At 38.9% G+C, this 18,779-nt stretch overlaps 4 protein-coding genes across 4 annotated transcripts; 2 read left to right on the top strand and 2 right to left on the bottom strand.

Moving 5' to 3' along the window:
* Nucleotides 1–893: 893 nt before the first annotated feature.
* Nucleotides 894–1,935, top strand: MONOS_17102 (uncharacterized protein). Its single transcript, XM_067869990.1, has 4 exons — nucleotides 894–1,035; nucleotides 1,095–1,211; nucleotides 1,271–1,467; nucleotides 1,521–1,935. Exons 1-4 carry the CDS (start codon nucleotides 905–907, stop codon nucleotides 1,697–1,699), a joined length of 624 nt encoding a protein of 207 aa, XP_067733476.1. The 5' UTR covers nucleotides 894–904; the 3' UTR covers nucleotides 1,700–1,935.
* Nucleotides 1,926–2,666, bottom strand: MONOS_17101 (uncharacterized protein). The gene is made up of 3 exons (XM_067869989.1): nucleotides 2,336–2,666; nucleotides 2,135–2,269; nucleotides 1,926–2,082 (listed from the first exon to the last, which is right to left on the bottom strand). Exons 1-3 carry the CDS (start codon nucleotides 2,503–2,505, stop codon nucleotides 1,932–1,934), a joined length of 456 nt encoding a protein of 151 aa, XP_067733475.1. The 5' UTR covers nucleotides 2,506–2,666; the 3' UTR covers nucleotides 1,926–1,931.
* A 189-nt stretch (nucleotides 2,667–2,855) lies between these two features.
* Nucleotides 2,856–17,884, top strand: MONOS_33 (Vacuolar protein sorting 15 A (Vps15A); the record flags this gene model as incomplete). Its single annotated transcript, XM_067873289.1, has 12 exons — nucleotides 2,856–3,244; nucleotides 3,315–3,501; nucleotides 3,697–4,335; nucleotides 4,563–4,693; nucleotides 5,104–14,267; nucleotides 14,475–15,201; nucleotides 15,389–15,503; nucleotides 15,759–15,961; nucleotides 16,137–16,753; nucleotides 16,858–17,047; nucleotides 17,236–17,351; nucleotides 17,470–17,884. The coding sequence occupies 12 exons, from the start codon at nucleotides 2,856–2,858 to the stop codon at nucleotides 17,658–17,660; spliced, it is 12,669 nt and encodes a 4,222-aa protein (XP_067733474.1). The 3' UTR covers nucleotides 17,661–17,884.
* Nucleotides 17,840–18,658, bottom strand: MONOS_32 (uncharacterized protein; the record flags this gene model as incomplete). The annotated part of the gene is made up of 4 exons (XM_067873183.1): nucleotides 17,840–18,241; nucleotides 18,298–18,340; nucleotides 18,407–18,545; nucleotides 18,595–18,658. The coding sequence occupies 4 exons, from the start codon at nucleotides 18,656–18,658 to the stop codon at nucleotides 17,981–17,983; spliced, it is 507 nt and encodes a 168-aa protein (XP_067733473.1). The 3' UTR covers nucleotides 17,840–17,980.
* Nucleotides 18,659–18,779: the final 121 nt, after the last annotated feature.

Genomic DNA, 18,779 nt, shown 5'->3' with positions numbered 1-18,779 from the left:
GAAGTGGTAAATGATTTTCTAAAAAAACAAGCATCATTTTTTTTTGCAAGTCTTTTATAAGAATTGAAAATTCAATATTGAATAAAACTCTTCATTTTATCAAAGAGTATTATTAAGTAGTACAGTTTTGAAAATTTTCGAAAATTGAAATTACAAAGATGGCACAAATCTCTTTTTTAAAATATTAATAATTACAGCAAAAAAACGAACAAACCGAAATAAGCGACGATATATTTGCTTAATGAAATTTGTTCCATTTTGCTCTAATAAATATTTTTCTCTATATTGAAAATTTCCATGTTTTTTTATCACGAGAATGAAAGACTTATCATGATAAGGTTGTAAAAACAGTTAGAAACATATTGATGCTTTTTTTTTTTTAAATGTGAAAATTATACCCCATATGTGAAACAAAACAAAACAAAACAAAACAAAACAAAACAAAACAAAACAAAACAAAACAAAACAAAACAAAACAAAACAAAACAAAACAAGAATAAAAATGCGAATAAAAAAAAGAATAAGAATAAGTAAAAAATTAAAAATAAAAAAATAAATTTTCATAAGATGCATTCGAAAATTAATATGAATAAATCAGAATTAATTTTTTTTGAAAAAGAGGAAATAAGTATTTTAAAAGTCGAAATGATGACTGAATATGGAATAACAGATACATTTATTAAAAAAAAAAATGTTTTCTGTTTCTAATGGTTTTTATCATTTTTTCATAATAAAAAATGTTAAAGTTGATGATCGATGAGTGACTCTGTGAAAAACTGCAAGAAAAAAGTCAAATATTTATTAAATAATATTTTGTTAGCTTTTGCTTTTTCCAATTTTTATTATTTCAAATTTGTTTCTGGTAAAGAAAATATCAAGCAATTAATGGTTTTAAGATCAAAAAATGGCAGGATTGAAACAACTTCTTCAAAATAACGGATGGGGTCCATACGTTAAGTTTATTCATCGTAGCTTAACATGGCAAAATGTTATTGGATATATTACAATCGTGATAATATGCATTTTTGATTTGACGTTTGCATTTATTTATTTTGTCTCTTTTGTCTTAAAATTCAAAAATTTTGATATTAAAGATTTGTTCGAAACACAGAACTGACTTTGCTCACATATATTTCACTTTTAACTTTAGAACTTTATTGGTTCTTTGGATTGATGAAGCATCTGAACTTTTTGAATTCAACAAACGCAGAGTTTGCTATTTTTAAAATATATGTTATAATTGTTATTGCATTTTTTTAAAATTAAAAAGAGAGGAAGAGGCTTTTGATTGGTTGCTTGCTCCATGGACTGCATTTACTCACAAATTCAACAAGTTTTTTGAACACGAACAAATGAAAGAGTTACAAAAAAATCCAGTATTCACTCCACTGGTCACTTCTCTTTTCATCATGTTATGCGCGCTGATTTTCCATATTTTCCGTGGTGCATTCGTTACAGTTGTTTTCTGTTTGCCACTTATCTTTACACATTCTGGAGATATTTATTTTTTTATTTATTAGTGATATGTGTCCTTACTTTACCTGGATTGATTCACCTTGGATATGATAAAGTTGCGTATGATTGGTACATGAGAGTGATTTATCCAAAGATACAGGAATTGAAACAGAAATCAAAAGAAGCAAAAGAAACAAAAGAAGAAAAACCACAACCTGTCCAAGAAACTTCTCAGATGTCCTAAACAAACGAAATATCATATATAGGTTTTTGATGACAAACAACAAACTCTATTTACGTTGAAGTTACATGATTATGTTTATGTTTTGATGAATTTTTATTTTGAAAACATACGAATTGAAATTGGATGAAAATAAAAAATTTCCGGTTAACACCTTTTTCTTTTTTTTTTTAAATATCATTTCATTCGCTATTTTCCTTTAAACGAACATCCAAAGAAAAACAAAAATTTGCTGTTAATATTGATAATTTGTTCGATATTCGAAAAGAAATCTATTATTAGGAATATAAGAACGAAATAGATCCTTTGATGGCTTAAGAATTTGAGGATTACCATTATAAAACGGTCTTTGTTGATAAGAACTCCTTCTTTCAAAGTTTGAATAACTAAATAATATTTCGAAATCGAAGAAAATTGAAAGTAAAAAAGAAACCATACCGCATAAAGTGGTCACTTTCATCGAAAAATTGATAAGAAGGTGGATGCGGAGGAGGCCTTGGAGGAATGCAAGAGCCATAGTCAGTCCAATAACGCGTTCCTCCTCTTCTCCAACCATATCTTGGTCCAATTGACCTATAAACATAAATGCAAACAAAAAATAGAAAAAAGATTAGTTTGAATTTCGGACAATTTGCAAACAAGCAGTAAATATCTGATGCTGGCACTTTTTGCACAAATGGAGAAAATCCATTTGTTCCAACAACCTCTCCAAAAGAATGAAACGGAGATATTATAGGGATAAACACCACGTCAATGCATTGACATATGAAGAGTTGAGGTAATAAATATAGCAAAAACACGAATGACATTATTAAAAGTTTCAGTTTGTTTACAACTTGAAGTCATTTTCAACTTTAAGAATTAAATTTCAGATATTAGCAAATACAGAAGGAAAACTTCACATTTCACATTCTTTTTAATTAATATATTTAAACATAATTACTTTAAAAATCAAAAAACACAAAATGAATAATAACGTTTTCAAAATTAAGGGCATTTTTCAAATCTCTCTTAAAACAAAGAATTGAAGTAGTCATCACAATGAAAGTTGTTTCATAACATATTTGAAAAAAATATGAATTTGAAAGAGATAAATGATGGTTTAAAAAAAGAAAATTTTAGAGATATACAGGTTTCCAAGAGGAATTCGTGAGCAGCAATGGCCCAGTCGCAAAAGCAATGGCGTTACATTTGCATATCGAGTCAAAAAAATTGGAACAGTGTTTTTGAGCAATATTGCAGACAACATCAACTTCCGAGAGAAGACAAAGTGCTTACAAATCCTCACGATAAAATAGGTCGCTTCCTTGGGGGTGGAGGATTGGCGGAAGCTGCTTTTCGGACGCACAATGTTTTTGGGCCTGCAATTGTGAAAATTTATTCATTTCCACAAGATGCTCCAACTGACGAAGAAAAATCATCACTTCTAACAAACAAGTTACCTCCAATCCTTACAAACATTTTACTGCCACATCGCGTTAACGAAAAAGGAGGGTATTTATTTGTTGAGAGAAGATTTATCCAAACATCACTTCCTCAAAGATTAAGGTTTATTTTGAATTCTTTTAAGCATCCATCTTATTATTTTGATTATAATTTATCTCATATATTTGTTCAGATCTTATCCACGAGCTTTAACCATCGAGAAGCAATGGTACGCATTTTTAATGCTTCAAGCTGTTCATCTTCTTCACACAACAAATATGTATCATGGAAACATTCGTCTCACCAATTTTTTAACAACTTCATGGGGTTGGATATACCTTGCAGACTTATTTCATTTTCGTCCATATGAAGTCCCAATTGTATGAATAAAAAAATTAAACAATCATGTATTTTGTGAAGAATTTATTTTATTTAAAAATACACATTTGAATTTGAATTTGAATTTATTTTTCACTTTAAAACAATATGTGCATGCATGTATATTTTATTGCATATTTTTTATGTAATAATAATATATAAAATTTGTATTCAATATTTATTTATCTATTATGAAGGGAGGTGATTCGACAATGTTTCGGAACTATCTTCTTCATTGGGAGCCACATAAAATGATTGAAGAAAATCAGTCAATAACATTAGCACCGGAACGAATTGATGTCGAAAAGCCATATTCAATCTATGGATCAGTTCGAACAACTGAAAGAGAGGCTTACAAGGAGAAAGAGAAGAAAAAAGCAGAAGAAAAAGCGAGAAGAGCATCGATGATGAAAGCGAGCACTGAGCAAAGGAGAAAGCGGATGCAGAGCGGAGAAGAAGGAGAGACGGAAGGAGGGCTGAATTCAGAAACGAAAGAGAGAGGGAAGATGGAGGCAGCGGAAAATTTGGCAAGCTCTTCTGCTTATTCGTGTTCAAATGTGTCATCAGCTGAAACAAATCGAGATCTGACAAGCAAATCCCCACCGGCTTATACTCCTGATGACAGTGCATCTCCACCTCAAGTTCTTCAACCTTCTTCTTCTTCTTCCTCTTCATGTGCAGCAACTCCTTCTTTTGACATGCTTCTGTCAGAAAGTGAGCTGAACACACTCAGATGGCAGAAGGCTGATATATTCAGCTTGGGCTGCTGTATCGCTGAGGTCTTTTTGGACAGCAAGCCGTTTTTGACTCTGGAGACGATGATTAAATACAAAGAAGTATGCTTTCTTTTTGTTTTCTTTCTTTCTTTCTTTCTTTTTGACTTTCATTGGTTTTTTTTTCTTCTTGTATTTCTTCTTTATTTTTCATTTCATTTATTTCATTTCTGTATTTCTGAACTTTCATCCATCCATTCATTTATATATTTTTCTTTTTCCATTTTTCATTTTAAAAAAAAAATTCTTTTTCCTTTTCTTTCTTTCTTCTTTCTTTTTTCTTCCCTCAGCATCGATACGATCCCTTTGTGCAATTAAAGAATTGTCCTTCTCTTTCTGAAGAAGGCTTTGAGATGATCAAAGAGATGCTCTCAATCAACCCAGATGAACGGCCATCAACAACAGACATATTCAGAAAATAGTTTGTTATTGTTATTTTTGTTATTATTATGACTTGGAAAATATTTGTTTTGCTTTATTTTCAAAATTTTTATTAAATTTCTTCATTTCATTTCATTTCATTTCATTTCATTTCATTTCATTTCATTTCATTTCATTTCATTTCATTTCATTTCATTTCATTTCATTTCATTTCATTTCATTTCATTTCATTTCATTTCATTTCATTTCATTTCATTTCATTTCATTTCATTTCATTTCATCTCATTTCTTTTATCCCTCTTAAATTGTCAACTCATTCATCTTCTCCTCTCAACTCCTTCTTTTCTATTCTTTTCTATCTATCTATCTATCTATTTATCTATCTATCTATCTTTCTTCTTCTTCTTCTTCTTTTCTTATTTATTTATTTATTTGTAATTTTTTTAACAGCCTCACCGACACCGCCACCTTCTTCCCGCCTCTCTTCACCTCACTCCATTCACTCATCTCCCACAGCGGAAGACAAGGGCCTGAACATCTGCTGAATACTCTTCTGTCTAATCAGAGTTTGGGAATGCTTTTGGATGTGAATGCGAATGTGAGGAAGATAAACGAGCAGAGAGAAGAAGAATGGAAGAGGAGGAAGGAGGCGATTGAGAGGGAGAAGGAGAGGAGAGAGAAGGAGAGAGAGAGAGAGAGAGAGAAGGAGAGGATAAAGAAGGAGGAGGAGGAAGAAGAGAAGAGGAGGAAACAGGAAAGATTGATGCAACCAGAAATATTAGAACAAACGAATTTGAAGAGCAAAGGAAATGAAGGAGAAGCAAAACATGAAGGAGACGAGAAAGATGAAGAAGAAGAGGAGGAGGAGGAGGATGAAGAGGAATATGAATCAGAATATGAAGAAGAAGAAGAAGAAGAGGAAGAGGATGAAGAAGCAGCTGAAGCAGAAAGAAGCAAGAAATCACAGATGGAACAGAAGGATCAGAAGAAGGGAGTTTTGTTTGTGATGAATGGAATGAATGAGAAGACGAACAAGAAGAAGAAGACGATGGAAAGTGAGGAAAGCGGAGAAACAACAGAGTCAAGTGATTTTCTGACAGACAGCACGTTTGAAGAAAGAGAAGAGGAGGAAGAGGAAGAGGAAGATAAAGTTGATGGAGGTGAAGAATGTAGAGAAATGAATGGAGAAGAGAGGAAGAAAAGTGAAAAGGAAGAAAAAGAAGAAAGAGAAGAAAAAGAAACAAAGTACTGTAATTGTGGAGGCAACTGTGATGATGACTATGAAGTTGAAGTGATTCGAATAAGAAAGAAGAAAGATGCAAAAGATGACAAAACAGCTGAAAACGCTCCATTTATCACAGAATCATCAATAACATCTTCTTCTTCTTCTTCCTCTTCATCATCTTCAGAGCATTCTTCTTTTCTAACCACAGTTGCTGTATCTCCTTCATTTACTTCAAATTCTCCTTCTCTTTCTTCTTCTCCTTCCTCTCCTTCTTCTTCTTCCTCCTCTTCTTCCTCCTCTTCTTCCTCCTCTCTTTCACCCGAACAGCCATCTCTCTCACCAGATAACTCAACATCTCCTACTTCTGAATGCTTCTCTTCATCTTCTTCGCCTTCTACACCTCCTCCTCCTCTGCTCCTTCAACCTGCTTCTCCTTCTTCTCCATCTCCATCTTCTTCTTCTTCTTCTTCTTCCTCTTCTTTTTCTCCTTCTGCTTCAATTTTCACCTCTTCTCAACCATTTCCTCTTTCTTCTTCGTCTTCGTCTTCTCCTTCATCTTCAACCTCATTCCCTTCATCCTCATCTCAATCTTCTCTTTCATCTTCTGTTTCCACTTCATCATCATCATCATCTTCTTCTTTATCTTCATCATCATCATCATCTTCTTCCTCCTTCTCTTCTTCACCCTCTCCTCTCTTCTTCGATTCTCCTTCTTCCTCTGCAATGGATGAAAGAGATGCCGAATTAACACTTCTTTTGAGAGTGGTGAAAAAGATGGAGATAAAAGAACAGCAGAAGCTGTTGAAAATGCAGTTGGAACAAGTGGAAGGAGAAGGAGAAGGAGAAGGAGAAGGAAGAGAAGAAGGAAGAGAAAAAGAAAAAGAAATTGAAAGAAGAGAAGAGAAAGAAGAAATAACTGAAACAAAAGAGACGAAAAAAGTTGAACGTTCATTGTCTTCTTCACAATCTCCTATCAAAATTGAGCAAAGAAATGGATGTGATGAAGATAATGAGGACAAACCAATGCCTCTTCAACCAGAAGAGAGAGAGAAAGAAGAAGAAGGAAGAGAAGAAGAAAAAGGCAATTCTGATGTTGAAGGGAATGAAGAAAGACGAAAGGAAAAAGAAGCAGAAACAGAAGAAAAACCAGAAGAAGAAGAAGAAGATAAAGAAAAAGAAGATGAAGTAGTTGTGTATCGATATCGATGCAAACGATGCCATCTGCTTAGAAGAAGCGAAACAAGAGAAAATGATGAAAAAGAAGGAAAAGAAGGAAAAGAACAGAAATATAATGAAAAAGGAGAGAAAACAAAAGAAGAATCAGAAATTAGCAAAGGAATGAGATCTGATAATGAAAAAGGAAACAATCAAAATACAACTTACAGAAAAGATTCAATTAAAGAAAAAGAAAAAGAGAAAGAGAAAGGAAAGAGAAAAGGAAAAGATAAAGGCAAAGTCAAAGGAAAAAATAAAGGAGTAAAACCAATGAAGAGGATGAATGAGCCACAACATCCGATTTTTGTGTGTGAAAGTGAGTCAGAAGATGATGTGTTAGCGTTGGTTGTGACAGAAAAGGAGCAGAAGAGGAATAAAAGGATTATTCAGAGAAGAAGAGAGAGGAAGAGGAGAGAGAGAAAGGAGAGGAGAGAGAGAGAGAAGGAGAAGGAGAAGGAGAAAGAAAGAGAAAGAGAAAGAGAAGAAGAACAAGGGAATATTTCGAGTCCTTCAATAAACAATCAATCAGAAGGAGTGACAGAAATAAATGGAGATACAAGTGCTAGTGAAAAAGAGAAAGACGAAGAGAAAGAGAAAGGAGAAGTAGAAGGAGAAGAAGAAAGAAATGAGAAAAACGATGATGATGATAACAATGTGAATAAAAGAGAAAAAAACACAGAGAATGCTGAAGATGAATCAGAAACTGATGAGAAAGGCAGCAGAAGTCAATTTGAAGAAGAAAATAGTGAAGATGACAGCTTATTCGACACATTTGATCAAAACGAGTTAATCAACTCGAAAAACGAAGAAGAAATGAAATATCCAATTTCATCATCATCGTCATCATCTTCTTTTTCTCCTTCTTTCTTCTCTTCTCCTTCTTCACATTCTTCTTCCTCCTCTTCCTCTTCTTTCTCCTCCTCTTCTCTCCCCTCCTTTGCCCTTTCTCTTCTTTCTGGCTCTGGTTGTGTGTCTGTGTGTGACTGCGACAGCTGCCGAACTGCCAAAGAGAGAGAGGCGATGGGGCTGCCTCGCATCAGCTGGATGGAGAAGAAGAGGATATTGATGTGTGTGGATAGAGAGAAGGAGAAAGAAAGAGGGGAGAAAGAGAAAGAGAAGGGGAAAGATGGATTTGACAGAAGAGATGCAAAGAAAAGAGATTTATCTGAATCTGGTTATTCATTCCATACAGGAAATAACCCAGCTTCTTCTTCATCTGCATCTTCTGCCATATCTAAGCCTTCTTTCCTCTCTTCTTCTTCTTCTTCCCCTTCATCTTCCCTTGTTAATGATAACAATAACAACAATGACGATAATGACAATGACTTAGATGAAGAGCTTTCCTCTCTCACTCCTTTTGCCCCGCTCATTGATGACCCTTCTCTCCCTCTCTTCGGCTCCCACTCTGCTTTTGAGTGCAGCTGCGGCCAGCAACACATCCACTTGTCTTCCTCTGCCTCGAAACAGAACATTCTGTCTCCTCGTTCGCAGCTGAATGACAATCAGAACCAATCTTATGTGTCGGCTTTCCCATGTGCTGCGGTTGCTTCTCCTTCTCCTTCTCTTTCTCAGTCACTTTCAATGTCATCATCATCATCATCATCATCATTTTCTTCTTCAAACACACCACATTCTTCTTCTTCCTCTTCTTCTTCCCACCTCTTCTTCTCACTTCATCCAAATCTCCACTTTGACTGGCGTCTGCCTCCTCCCACGCACCTCCCTCCAATCACAGCCCTCCTCCTCTCTCTTCGGGGGCTCCTTCACTATTCCTCATCCATCGACACCCTCCTTCGCACCATCAACTGCCTCACTTACCTCTCCTTCTATGTGGACGACGATGCAGTTGTGCAATATCTGCTTCCTTCTCTTCTCTTCCTCTTAAACAACTGCCCCTCGCAAACAGTTCACTCAGCCTGTTTCGATGCTGTTTGCTTGCTTCTTTCGCAGATTGGATGCCGAATGAGAGAAGAGGCAGAGGAGGACGAGGCAGAGGCAGCAGCAGACGAAGAGGAGGCGATGGTGGATGAGGGGGATATGATGATGATGTCTATGTCAATGACAACGATGATGACATCACCAGGGCAATCGCAGATGTCAATGCAGATGACAGGGAATTCAGCATTACAAGGAGCAAATGCATCAATCATGGAGAAGCAAGTGAAAGAGAGAGACGCGATGAGGCAGAAGGTGAGGCAGCGGATGGAGAAGAAGCTGAGGAGAGAGAAAAGGAAAGCAGAAAGATCCAAAATGAAAGAGAGAATTAGACTGGATTTGTTTGTTAGAGATATCTTTCCAAACATTCTGCCTTCTCCGAACTTGCTTCCATTGTATCACACGATTTTGAATGCGATTTCAGACATCGGAATTGGCTCCTTGTCAATCACAGCCACACAAAATGACTCGTTTTTGACTGATCAAAAGGAAAATGTGGCACAAAATGGAAGATCAGGGGCTGCTTCTTCTTCTTCTTCTTCTTTTCCTTCTGCTTCTTCATCTGCACCTCAATCAACTTCTTCTTCATCTTCTTCCTCTACCTCTTCTGCTTCTTCAGCTCTAACCCCCTTCAAACACATCAAGCCACGCAATTCACTTTTCTCTTCCCCTTTCCTCTCAGCCTTCCCATCATCCATGTGGAAAGCAAGGCAACCAATCCCTCGTTCTATTGATTCCACCCTCCATTCATCTCACAAAATATCTCCTTTCTTCTCTTATGAATCTGTCATCGAATCTGATCTGGCTTCTTCTATTGCTTCATCTTCTTCTTCACCTTCTTCTTCTCCCTCTTCCATTTCATCTGTGCTTTTCCAAAGCCCATATTCACAGTTACCCTCTTCTTCCTCTTCTGCATCATCATCATCATCCTCTTCCTCTTCCTCCTCTTCCTCTTCTTCCTCTCTCTCCCACCCCAACCAGAAAATGACTGATGAACGCCTCTACCGGCAGACCATCCTCTCTCTCTACACTGCCTCCTTCTCTACCTCTGCCTCTTCCTTTGCGCTCCCTTACATCACCGACTCCATCCGCTCATTCCCCCGCAGCCGCTTCCTCGTCCCTTCGACTTCTCCCGGCTCTTTGTCTGACTCTGCCGTCGATTTCGTGCCAGCTGCTGCACATTTTGCGCACATCTGCCTGTCTGCCATGAGATATTCCTTGCTCTTCCACGATCACCCGCACTACGAGCACCACCAGTGGGAGCTCAAACGCTGCATCGTCGCGGGGATTGCCACTGTCCTCAACACAAACAGCTTTGCCCGTTTAGCTTTCCTCTCTTCTCCTCAGACCCCGCTGATGATGTCCCACTCACTGCTGGCGTTTGACTACAGCGCCTGTTCGGTCTTTCTCTCCTTGTTGTCTGTGGCTGATGAGCCGATGCTTCTTTCTTCACTTCCTCCTTCTCTGGTCTCGCTGTGCAAGGAGAACGAGGCGATGGCTGGTGTTATTGTGCCAGCAGTGGCTAAGAGATGTGTGTGGCCTTCAACAGCACAAGAGGAGATGATAGCGACGATGATGATGAAGTGTCTGAATGATCTTGTGGAGCATTCACCAGTGGAGGTGCTGTTGGATGCAGTGTCTGTGATGAACGACAGGGGAGAGAAGAACAAGAGGAACAGGAGGAATAGGAAGGGGAGGAGGAGAAGAGGAGAAGGAGAAGGAGAAGGAAAGCAGGAGATGATGAAGGTGAATATGAGGAGGAGAAGAAATAGAGAGGAGATGATGTATGGAAGGACAGAGGAAGATGAGGGGGAAATAGTGGAAGACGAAGAAGACGAGGAAGATTCGATTGCAGTGCTGAAGAAAAAAGATGACGATGTTAAGCCACCCAAAAAGGAAGAAAGCAAAGAGAATGAAAGAACCACCATTGAAGGTGCAAATGATAAGATGGATGTGGAAGAGATGCAGATGCAGATGATGAAGGAGATGAATGCTCTGATGAAATCTGTCTGCTTGACAAGCAATCAAAACAACTCTGACCAATCGATCAACTTCCCTGCATTTCAATTCTCTTCGTTTCCAGGCACTTCTCAAGAAATTGCTCAAAGTTCTGTTCAAATTGCTTCTGATCCCATTGTGACTGCTAATAATAATGCTAATAATGCAAATGAGACAATCCAATCAACCACAAATGGAGGAGCTGGGCAAGAAATACAAACGTCTTTGCAGAATTCGTCTTCTTCCTCTGCTTCAGATCCCTCAAGTGTCAATGGAACATTACTTGCCTCGTCCGAAAACGAGCCTTCACCGTTCAATTTGTCTTCAAACTTACTTTCTTCTTCTTCTTCTTCTTCCTCTTCTTCTCCTTTAAACACAATTGAACCTTCTGAAGCAGCAGCGTCGTCTGTTGTTCCAACTTCATTTACTACACCTTCTTCTGTTGATCCATCACAATCAACTTCATCCTCTTCCTCTTCCTCTTCTTCTTCTTCTTCCTCTTCCTCTTCTTCATCTTCCTCTTTCCCATCTTCTTCTCCCTTTCCACCCAGCTCTCCTCAATACGACTGGTCGCCCAAATCGTTCCTCTTCCTTCTTCTTGTCCATCCAAACGCCTTTTTGCGCTTCGAAACGTCTGTTTTCTTGACTCGCTCAGCGAAGAAGATGGGCGTGTTCAACATGCTTCTCTATCTGCAGCCTCTTGTTCTTCCTTTTCTCTCTCCTTCCTTTGGCGCTGCAGTCGATTTGACTGATGCAGAGATGGTGAGGATGGCTCTTGTGGAGCCTGTGACGAGAAAGGCGATGGAGCATTTGATTGAGACAGATGTTGGGGTGATCAGGAAGTTTGTGACTGACAGAATGGAAAGTGGGGTGAATGGGATGGGAGGAATTGGAATAGGAGGAAGTGGTGGAGGAGGAGAAGGAGCTTTGGAGATTTTGGAGATGTTGGAGAGAGAAGAAGAAGAGGAAGAAGAGGATGAGGAGGAGGAAGAGGATGAAGACGACGAGTTTGACGAGGACGAGTGGGAAGAGGCAGATATTGACGCATATGAACGCACTTTAAGCAGAAGAACAAGAACTATCAGGGCAGACAGCTCAAAAAGCAGAAGTTCAAAAGCGCAGGTGGAGAGGAAGATTTCATCGAAATCGGCTTCTTCTTCCTCTCCTTTGTCTTCCACTTCTCCTTCTCTCATATCTTCTCCTTCATACATGCAAAAAGAAGGGTACAAATATTCATCATCATCATCATCCACACCTTCTTCTTCTTCTTCTTCTCGTTCCTATTCCTCTCAACCTTCATTGAATTGCTATGAAATCCGCAGGCTTTTGATTGACACTGCTTTTCGCCATGCTTTTCCTAAGAGATCTTCATCGACTTCTTCTATTGCTTCTTCTTCTTCTTCTTCTTATGCCATTCAATCTAATAACAATGTGCCAAATGCTTCTCTATCTGTTTCATCCACAGGCAATCCCTTTGGCTCATCACTTCCTTCCTCCTCTCCTTCCTCCTCCTCTTCTTCATCTTCTTCGTCTCCTCCTTCCTCTTCCTCCAGAACCTTCTCCACTGCCTCCAATCACAGTCTCTCTACCTTAACAGCAGGAAGCAACCAACCACGAAGCAGCACAGGAAACAGCGGCAGCTTACCTCCTTCACCTTCTTTTGCTTCTGCTTCTGCCTCATCATCATCATCATCATCTTCTTCCTCCTCCTCCTCCTCTCAACAACAGCCATCACAAGGAGCATTGCAGAGTGGAGGAAGGACCTCTTCCACTTCTTCCTCTGCCACAACAGCCACAGCCCTCACAACACTCTCATCTGCCACTGCATCGATCACAGTGACACCTACTTACCCACGCTCAGAATCAATGTCAACTTCTGTTTCTTCTCCGTCTTCTTCTTCATCTTCTTCCTCTTCCTCTTCCTCTTCCTCTTTCTCTTCTTCATCTTCTGCTACAGTCCCCTCTCCATCCACACCCACATCATCCATCTCATCTTCTCCTTCTCCTTCTCCTTCCATATCAACCTCAACTTCTTCTTCTTCCTCTTCTCCTTCTTCTTCCAGCAATCAGCGCAGGTCGAGCACAAATAGCAGTGCAAATGTGTTTGAAGGCGCTGCCTCACTCACATCTGGCTCCTTCTCATCCACAATGCCCCATCGCTCTTCTGCTTCTGCTCCTCCTCCTCCTCTGTCTCCTCCTCCGAATTACCAAATAACTTCATCATCATCATCATCTTCTTCTTCATCTGCTTCTGCTTCTCCCAATGCATATTCAATTATCACAATGGCTTCACAAAACTATCCATCTTCTTCTTCTTCTTCTTCTACTTTAACTTCCTCTGGCTACACTCCACTCGAAATCACTTTCCTATTCCATGTGCGAGATGTTCTGTTTAGTGCAGCCTGCCGGCAGATCCGAAAGCAAATGGGCGAGGAGAAAGAGCGGAGGAAAGAAGAGAACCGAAGACGGGTGCAGACGCTGATGCAGCGTGATGTGAAGAAGAGGCATCAGCAGAAGTTGCTTGAGGCATTTACGACGTCTGCACAGAGGATGCTGAAGGGAGGAGGAGGAAGTGGTGGTGGTGGAGGCATGGGAGGAGGCATAGGAGGAGGAGGTGGAAGCGGAGGAGGTTTTGCTGGGAGCGAGATTTTGTCTTCTTTGTACTCCACTTCAGGCTCAATGGCAGGGCAACCATCGTTATTGTCATCATCATTGTCACTTTCATCTTCAGCTGCTGGGAATAGCATGATGGGAACAGCTGGTTTTGCATTGTCTGGCGGAGGAGGTGGCAGCAGTGGCAGTGGAGGAGGAGTGTATTTGGCCGATGACTGGGCAGCGAGAGGAAGCGAAGCGAGTCAGGAAGAGATTATGCTGAAAGGGATGGGGATTGGCGAGCTTGGAGAGCTTGGATTGACAGCAGGAGGAGGGTATGGTGCGTTTGGAAGTGGAGGAGGAATAAGTGGAGGAGGAATGGGAGGAATGGGAAGCGGAGGGAGTGGAGGAGGAGGAGGAGGAGGGGGAGGGAGTGGAAGCGGAGGAGAGAAAGAGAAAGGAGGAGGTGGGGGCAGTGGAGGAGATGGAGGAGGAGGAGGAGGAGACAAAGGGAGTGAGATGGGAGAGAAAGGGGGCTCAGCTGCTGATGGAGGAGTGAGTGGAGGAGGAGCAGGCGGTGCATTGGCAGCATCGTCAGCACAGCAGATGGATGCGATTGGATGGCAGATGGCATTTTCACACGAAATTGGTATGCTACGGAACGAAAGGAGGAGGATGATTGTTCTTTTTATGAGAGTATTTTTGAACATTATTTGACTTCAATTTCTTCTTTTTTTTTTAATTAATCGAGAACTTTATTCAATTTCCTTTTTTCAAATTATTTTTTCTTCTTATTTATTTATTTGTTTTTTATATTAAAATCTCCTTCTTTATTTATTTTATTTTAACTAATCAGCCGACACCAACTGGGCCCTGTTTCTACGTCAGTACAGTCTTGTCATAGAACACAACGCCCCCGTCACATCTCTCTCCACTCTCTCCAACACCTCCTTCTCTCATCCTCTTTCCCTCAGTTCATATGTCTCTCTTTCTGTCGCCCCGCTCCTGTCGTGCTCTTTGGATGGCACGGTGAGGCTGTTCGATGTGAGGTCGCTGAATGATGGAGAGAACCAGCTTCATTCGCTGTTTGTGTACAGAATGAAAGGAGGCAGAAAAGGTGGGGTGGGAAAAGGGAATAGAAATGGTTGTGAAAATGATGATTATGATGATGAGGAGGAGGAGGAAGAGGAAGAGAGGAAGAGAGGAGAGGAGAGGGAGAGAGAAAAGAAGTGGATGGAAGAGATAAGCGAAGAGATTCAGACAAACAGAAGGACAAGGAAGATGCTTTCGTCAAATGTGAGATTTGGGATGGAAGAAGCAATTCGTTTGGCAGAAAAGGAAGGCGGAGAGAGAAAAGGAAGGAAAGTGGCAGAAGAATACGCCGACAGAGAAGAAAGTGAGTGGAGAAAGAAAGAGAGGAGGGCAAGAAGACAGATGGAGAAGGAGAGAGAGAAGGAAAAATTGCTTGACAAGAGGAAAATTGCGTTGTTTGGGCCAGATGCACAGAGTTTGAAAGAAGTCAGAAGATTTTACTCGGCTTCGCTTATTCCTGGCTGTGATTCGCTGTTTGCATATGGAAGCTGGTTTGCATTTAATGTGTTGCTTTCTGAATACAAGTTTATTTTTCAAAAATATCAATTGAATATTGTTTTGCACTTCTTTCTTTCTTTCTTTCTTTCTTTCTCTCTCTCTCTCTCTTTCTTTCTTTCTCATATTCTCTTTTTCTTTCTCTCTTTTTTTTATTTATTTGCAATTTTCTTTTCCAATCAGCACAACATCATCGCACAAGCCTGGTGTGCTGTCTCTTGTTGATTACTCTGCTGCACACGAAGTGCTTTCTTGTTCCATCGGAGGAAATGCCAACGATGCACTTGTTTCTGAAAGGGTTTGATTAACAGGAAAATTCTGTTATGCTATTTGTGATGGTCTTTTTTCTTTAATGTTAGCAACGTAAATGTCATTTTGAAACATGTTCTTATTTTATGTTTTGTGGGTTTTATATCAATACGATGCAATTGTTTCTCATTTGTTGAAACTTCTTATTACGCTCTTCATTTATTTCTGAAAATAAACAACCTCTTTTCCCCCATTTCCATTTCTATTTCTCATCTTTTTTTTCTCTCTTTATTCCACCCAACAGAACAAAACACTTGTCCACTCGATGGGTTCTCGCTCCTCCATCTTCCGCTCCTCTCACTCTGCTTATTCCTCTCCTCCTCCCCTCATTCACTACGGCGTGACTGCATTACACGGTTTCCTCTCTTTTTCGTCACCGCTTCTGGCTTATGCCTCCACAAATGGAATATTCCACGTGATGGACCCAAGGATAGGGGAGACTGTTTGGTTTGTAAAAGATATCATTTTATTTGAAAATTACTGTTTTTTTAAATAAATACATATTTATTTTCCCCCCCTAATCTCTAAAATCATCATGAAATATTCATTTTATCAAAAAATTTTTTTATGATATTCTTTTATTCTTCCTCTTCTTTCTTCTTCTTCTTCCTCCTCTCCACAGGGCCTATCGCACCCCACCGTCATTTGGCCACATCACCTGCATTTCATCCTCTCCCTGTGGATACTTCCTCACCTACGGCACCAGCTGTGGCACAGTCACTCTCTGTGACCTTCGCTTTGCTCTTCCTATTTCAACTGCCACTTCGTCATCCCACTCAATCATTCACGACATCTGCACAACCATGTCTAATAACTCGTTCCCTCTCTCAGACCTGGCTACTTTGAATTCATCATCATCTTCTTCCTCTTCTTCCTCTTCTGCTTCTTCTGGTGTTTCTTCTCTTTCTTCCACACTGCCAAAGAGCGGAATAACTGCTTCTTATGCCTCTTCCTCTATTGCCTCGTGCTATTCATCTGCTCCTCCTTTCACTTACAACCTCTCTCTTTCCTCTTCCTTCACGTCCAGCGCTTTGTCTTCCTCTGCTTCACCTGGTGCTTCCTCTTCTTCTGCCTCTTCCTCTTCCTCTTCCTCTTCTCTTCTTTCGTCTTCTTCTGTGCCGAATAAAGTGTCGCCGTTGGTTTGGGTGGCAACTGGATGTTCTCGTGCTATCTGCCTCAATCCAACAAATTCTTTGTCTTTGATAGGCTCTTTGTCTGCAAACGGATATGCTCAAAAAAGTGTGTTAATTTTTGTGAAAATTAATTTTTTCTAACAATTATCATCCTATTTTATTTTATTTTATTTTATTTTATTTTATTTTATTTATTTCTTTCTTTATCAGGTGCGTCTTCTCCCTCGCAGATTCCCTTCTCTCCTCTTGATCTTCTCTCGGCCTCGCCTGCCCTTCCTTCTTCAGACATCCACTCAATTTTGTCTCCTGTGAAATCGTTCCCTGAGCCTTCCTTCAGAGCACTTGCTGCTCCTCTTGGCGAGTCTGCGCTAATCACTGCGGGCTCAGATAAAGTGATACGGTATGAGGAATGAAGGAAAGATGAAAAAGAAGAAATTATAAATAAAAAAAAAATAGATGATATTGATGATAACATACAAATTCAAATGATGATGAAACAATTTTCAATTTTATTTTCTTCATTTTTTTTCTTCATATTTTCCATTCATTATAATTCTTATTCTTTCTTTTTTCTATTTATCTTCACAGCCACTGGACATGGGACAGAGAAGGAAAGAAGTTCACATGCACTCGTATCACACACAGAGTCCCCAATTGCATACTGGTAGACGAATCAAAGTCCCCATTCACTCACATTGCTGAAGGTCTGTTTTATTCAGATTGTTTATATTTCTCGTTTATTATTTTGTGAAATGAATTGAAAAATTGTAATCATTGCTTCATTCACTCATTCGTAATTTTCAATCGACATATCATTATTAGTGAACCCGTCTCTCCAAAAAATGGACCCTTCAAGCCAATCGATACATTCTTCTGCGTTTAATCCTGCATTTGATGAAGAAGAAGATGACTTCTCCAACCACAATGATTGCATTACTTCTCTTGCTTTAGTTGATAACAAGCTTGTTTCTGCTTCAAGGGACGGCTCAATAATTGTGTGGGGCAGAGATTAGCTCCATGCTCGATCAATAAACTGTTGTTAATATTTATTAATTTTTGCTGTGGGTTTTTATAAATTCTTTGAATAGTTTTGGCTGTATTGATAACCACTTTCATTTCAATAGTTAGTTTTTCGTGTTTGTATTTGATACAATTATCAAAAATCATTTTTCATGAGTTCTTATCATATTAAATGCTTTTTTCCCCCCTATCCAAAAATAAGTTGATGTGTTAATGACTTTTTTTGGAAAACTAAATGAAAAATAATACAAAAAACACATGAGATGAAAATATCTGAATGAAATTAAAAAATTACCATCAAAGAGAAGTGACTTTATTTTTGTGCTTGATGATGAGTCCAACCTATTGTTTCCTTTAAAATTTCGGGATTCTCCATCCCAACAATATTTGTTGGTAATTTCAAGTAAGAGGTTGAATAAGTTGTCCGGAAACGAGTTTTATCTGATACAAATAAAGGATTAATTTCATAAAGCGGAGCGTCCTTTTGTGCAGGAGCATGCTGTCTTCTTGTTGGCATCGTGCGTTCCATTTTTCCTCCTTTACTTCCTCTCAATTTTGCTTCTTGGAATTGCCTCTTAAATAATTAACATTCGAAATTGAAAGAATTGGAGATCAATGAATGAGATAAACCTTCATGTAAGGTACCGTGTCCTGAAATTTAGCGCGATATTCACTTGAAAAACAAATAAAAAATTATTTATTATTTAATATTCATAAAAATACATTCAGAAAATCAAACGTCGTTCCTACTTCAACTTTTTCCTTCCATTTCGGAATTCGCATTGAAGTGTGAACTGTAGTAGATTTCAAAGCCTTTGACATAGTCAGTTCAGGAGTTAGATGGCAAGAACGCTTTGTAACTGTTGCTGTTGGGGGTCCTGGAAAAGTCTTTTTATATACAAAAAGTAAAATCAAAATATTTCAAACCAAATCCTTTTCCACTTGATCGAGCGGTTTTAGAAGCCTGAGTTTGCGATAAACGAGTGCTCATAACGGTTAGATTAATTATTATGGTTCAAGTTTCTTTACTGAATATGGTTAGGTGGATCATTTTGATTGAATTGTTTTCAATGCTCTATTTTCAAAATGAATCGTTTTTATATTGTGAAAGA

Source organism: Monocercomonoides exilis (genome assembly GCF_001643675.1).
Source record: "Monocercomonoides exilis strain PA203 chromosome Unknown scaffold7-2047599, whole genome shotgun sequence".
NCBI lineage: Eukaryota > Preaxostyla > Oxymonadida > Polymastigidae > Monocercomonoides > Monocercomonoides exilis.
Note: the sequence above shows the minus strand (reverse complement) of the source record. Positions and strands in the feature narration are given on the sequence as shown.

What these genes read in the sequence shown, in the direction of transcription:
- MONOS_17102 (XM_067869990.1), top strand. Translation starts at nt 905, where the DNA reads ATGGCAGGATTGAAACAACTTCTTCAAAATAACGGATGGGGTCCATAC. An exon ending in ATATGCATTTTTGATTTGAC is followed by an intron (nt 1,036 to 1,094) that starts GTTTGCATTTAT and finishes TTGATATTAAAG; the next exon opens with ATTTGTTCGAAACACAGAAC. An exon ending in ATTCGTTACAGTTGTTTTCT is followed by an intron (nt 1,468 to 1,520) that starts GTTTGCCACTTA and finishes TTTATTTATTAG; the next exon opens with TGATATGTGTCCTTACTTTA.
- MONOS_17101 (XM_067869989.1), bottom strand. Translation starts at nt 2,505, where the DNA reads ATGTCATTCGTGTTTTTGCTATATTTATTACCTCAACTCTTCATATGT. An exon ending in GCATCAGATATTTACTGCTT is followed by an intron (nt 2,270 to 2,335) that starts GTTTGCAAATTG and finishes TTATGTTTATAG; the next exon opens with GTCAATTGGACCAAGATATG. An exon ending in GAAAGTGACCACTTTATGCG is followed by an intron (nt 2,083 to 2,134) that starts GTATGGTTTCTT and finishes AATATTATTTAG; the next exon opens with TTATTCAAACTTTGAAAGAA.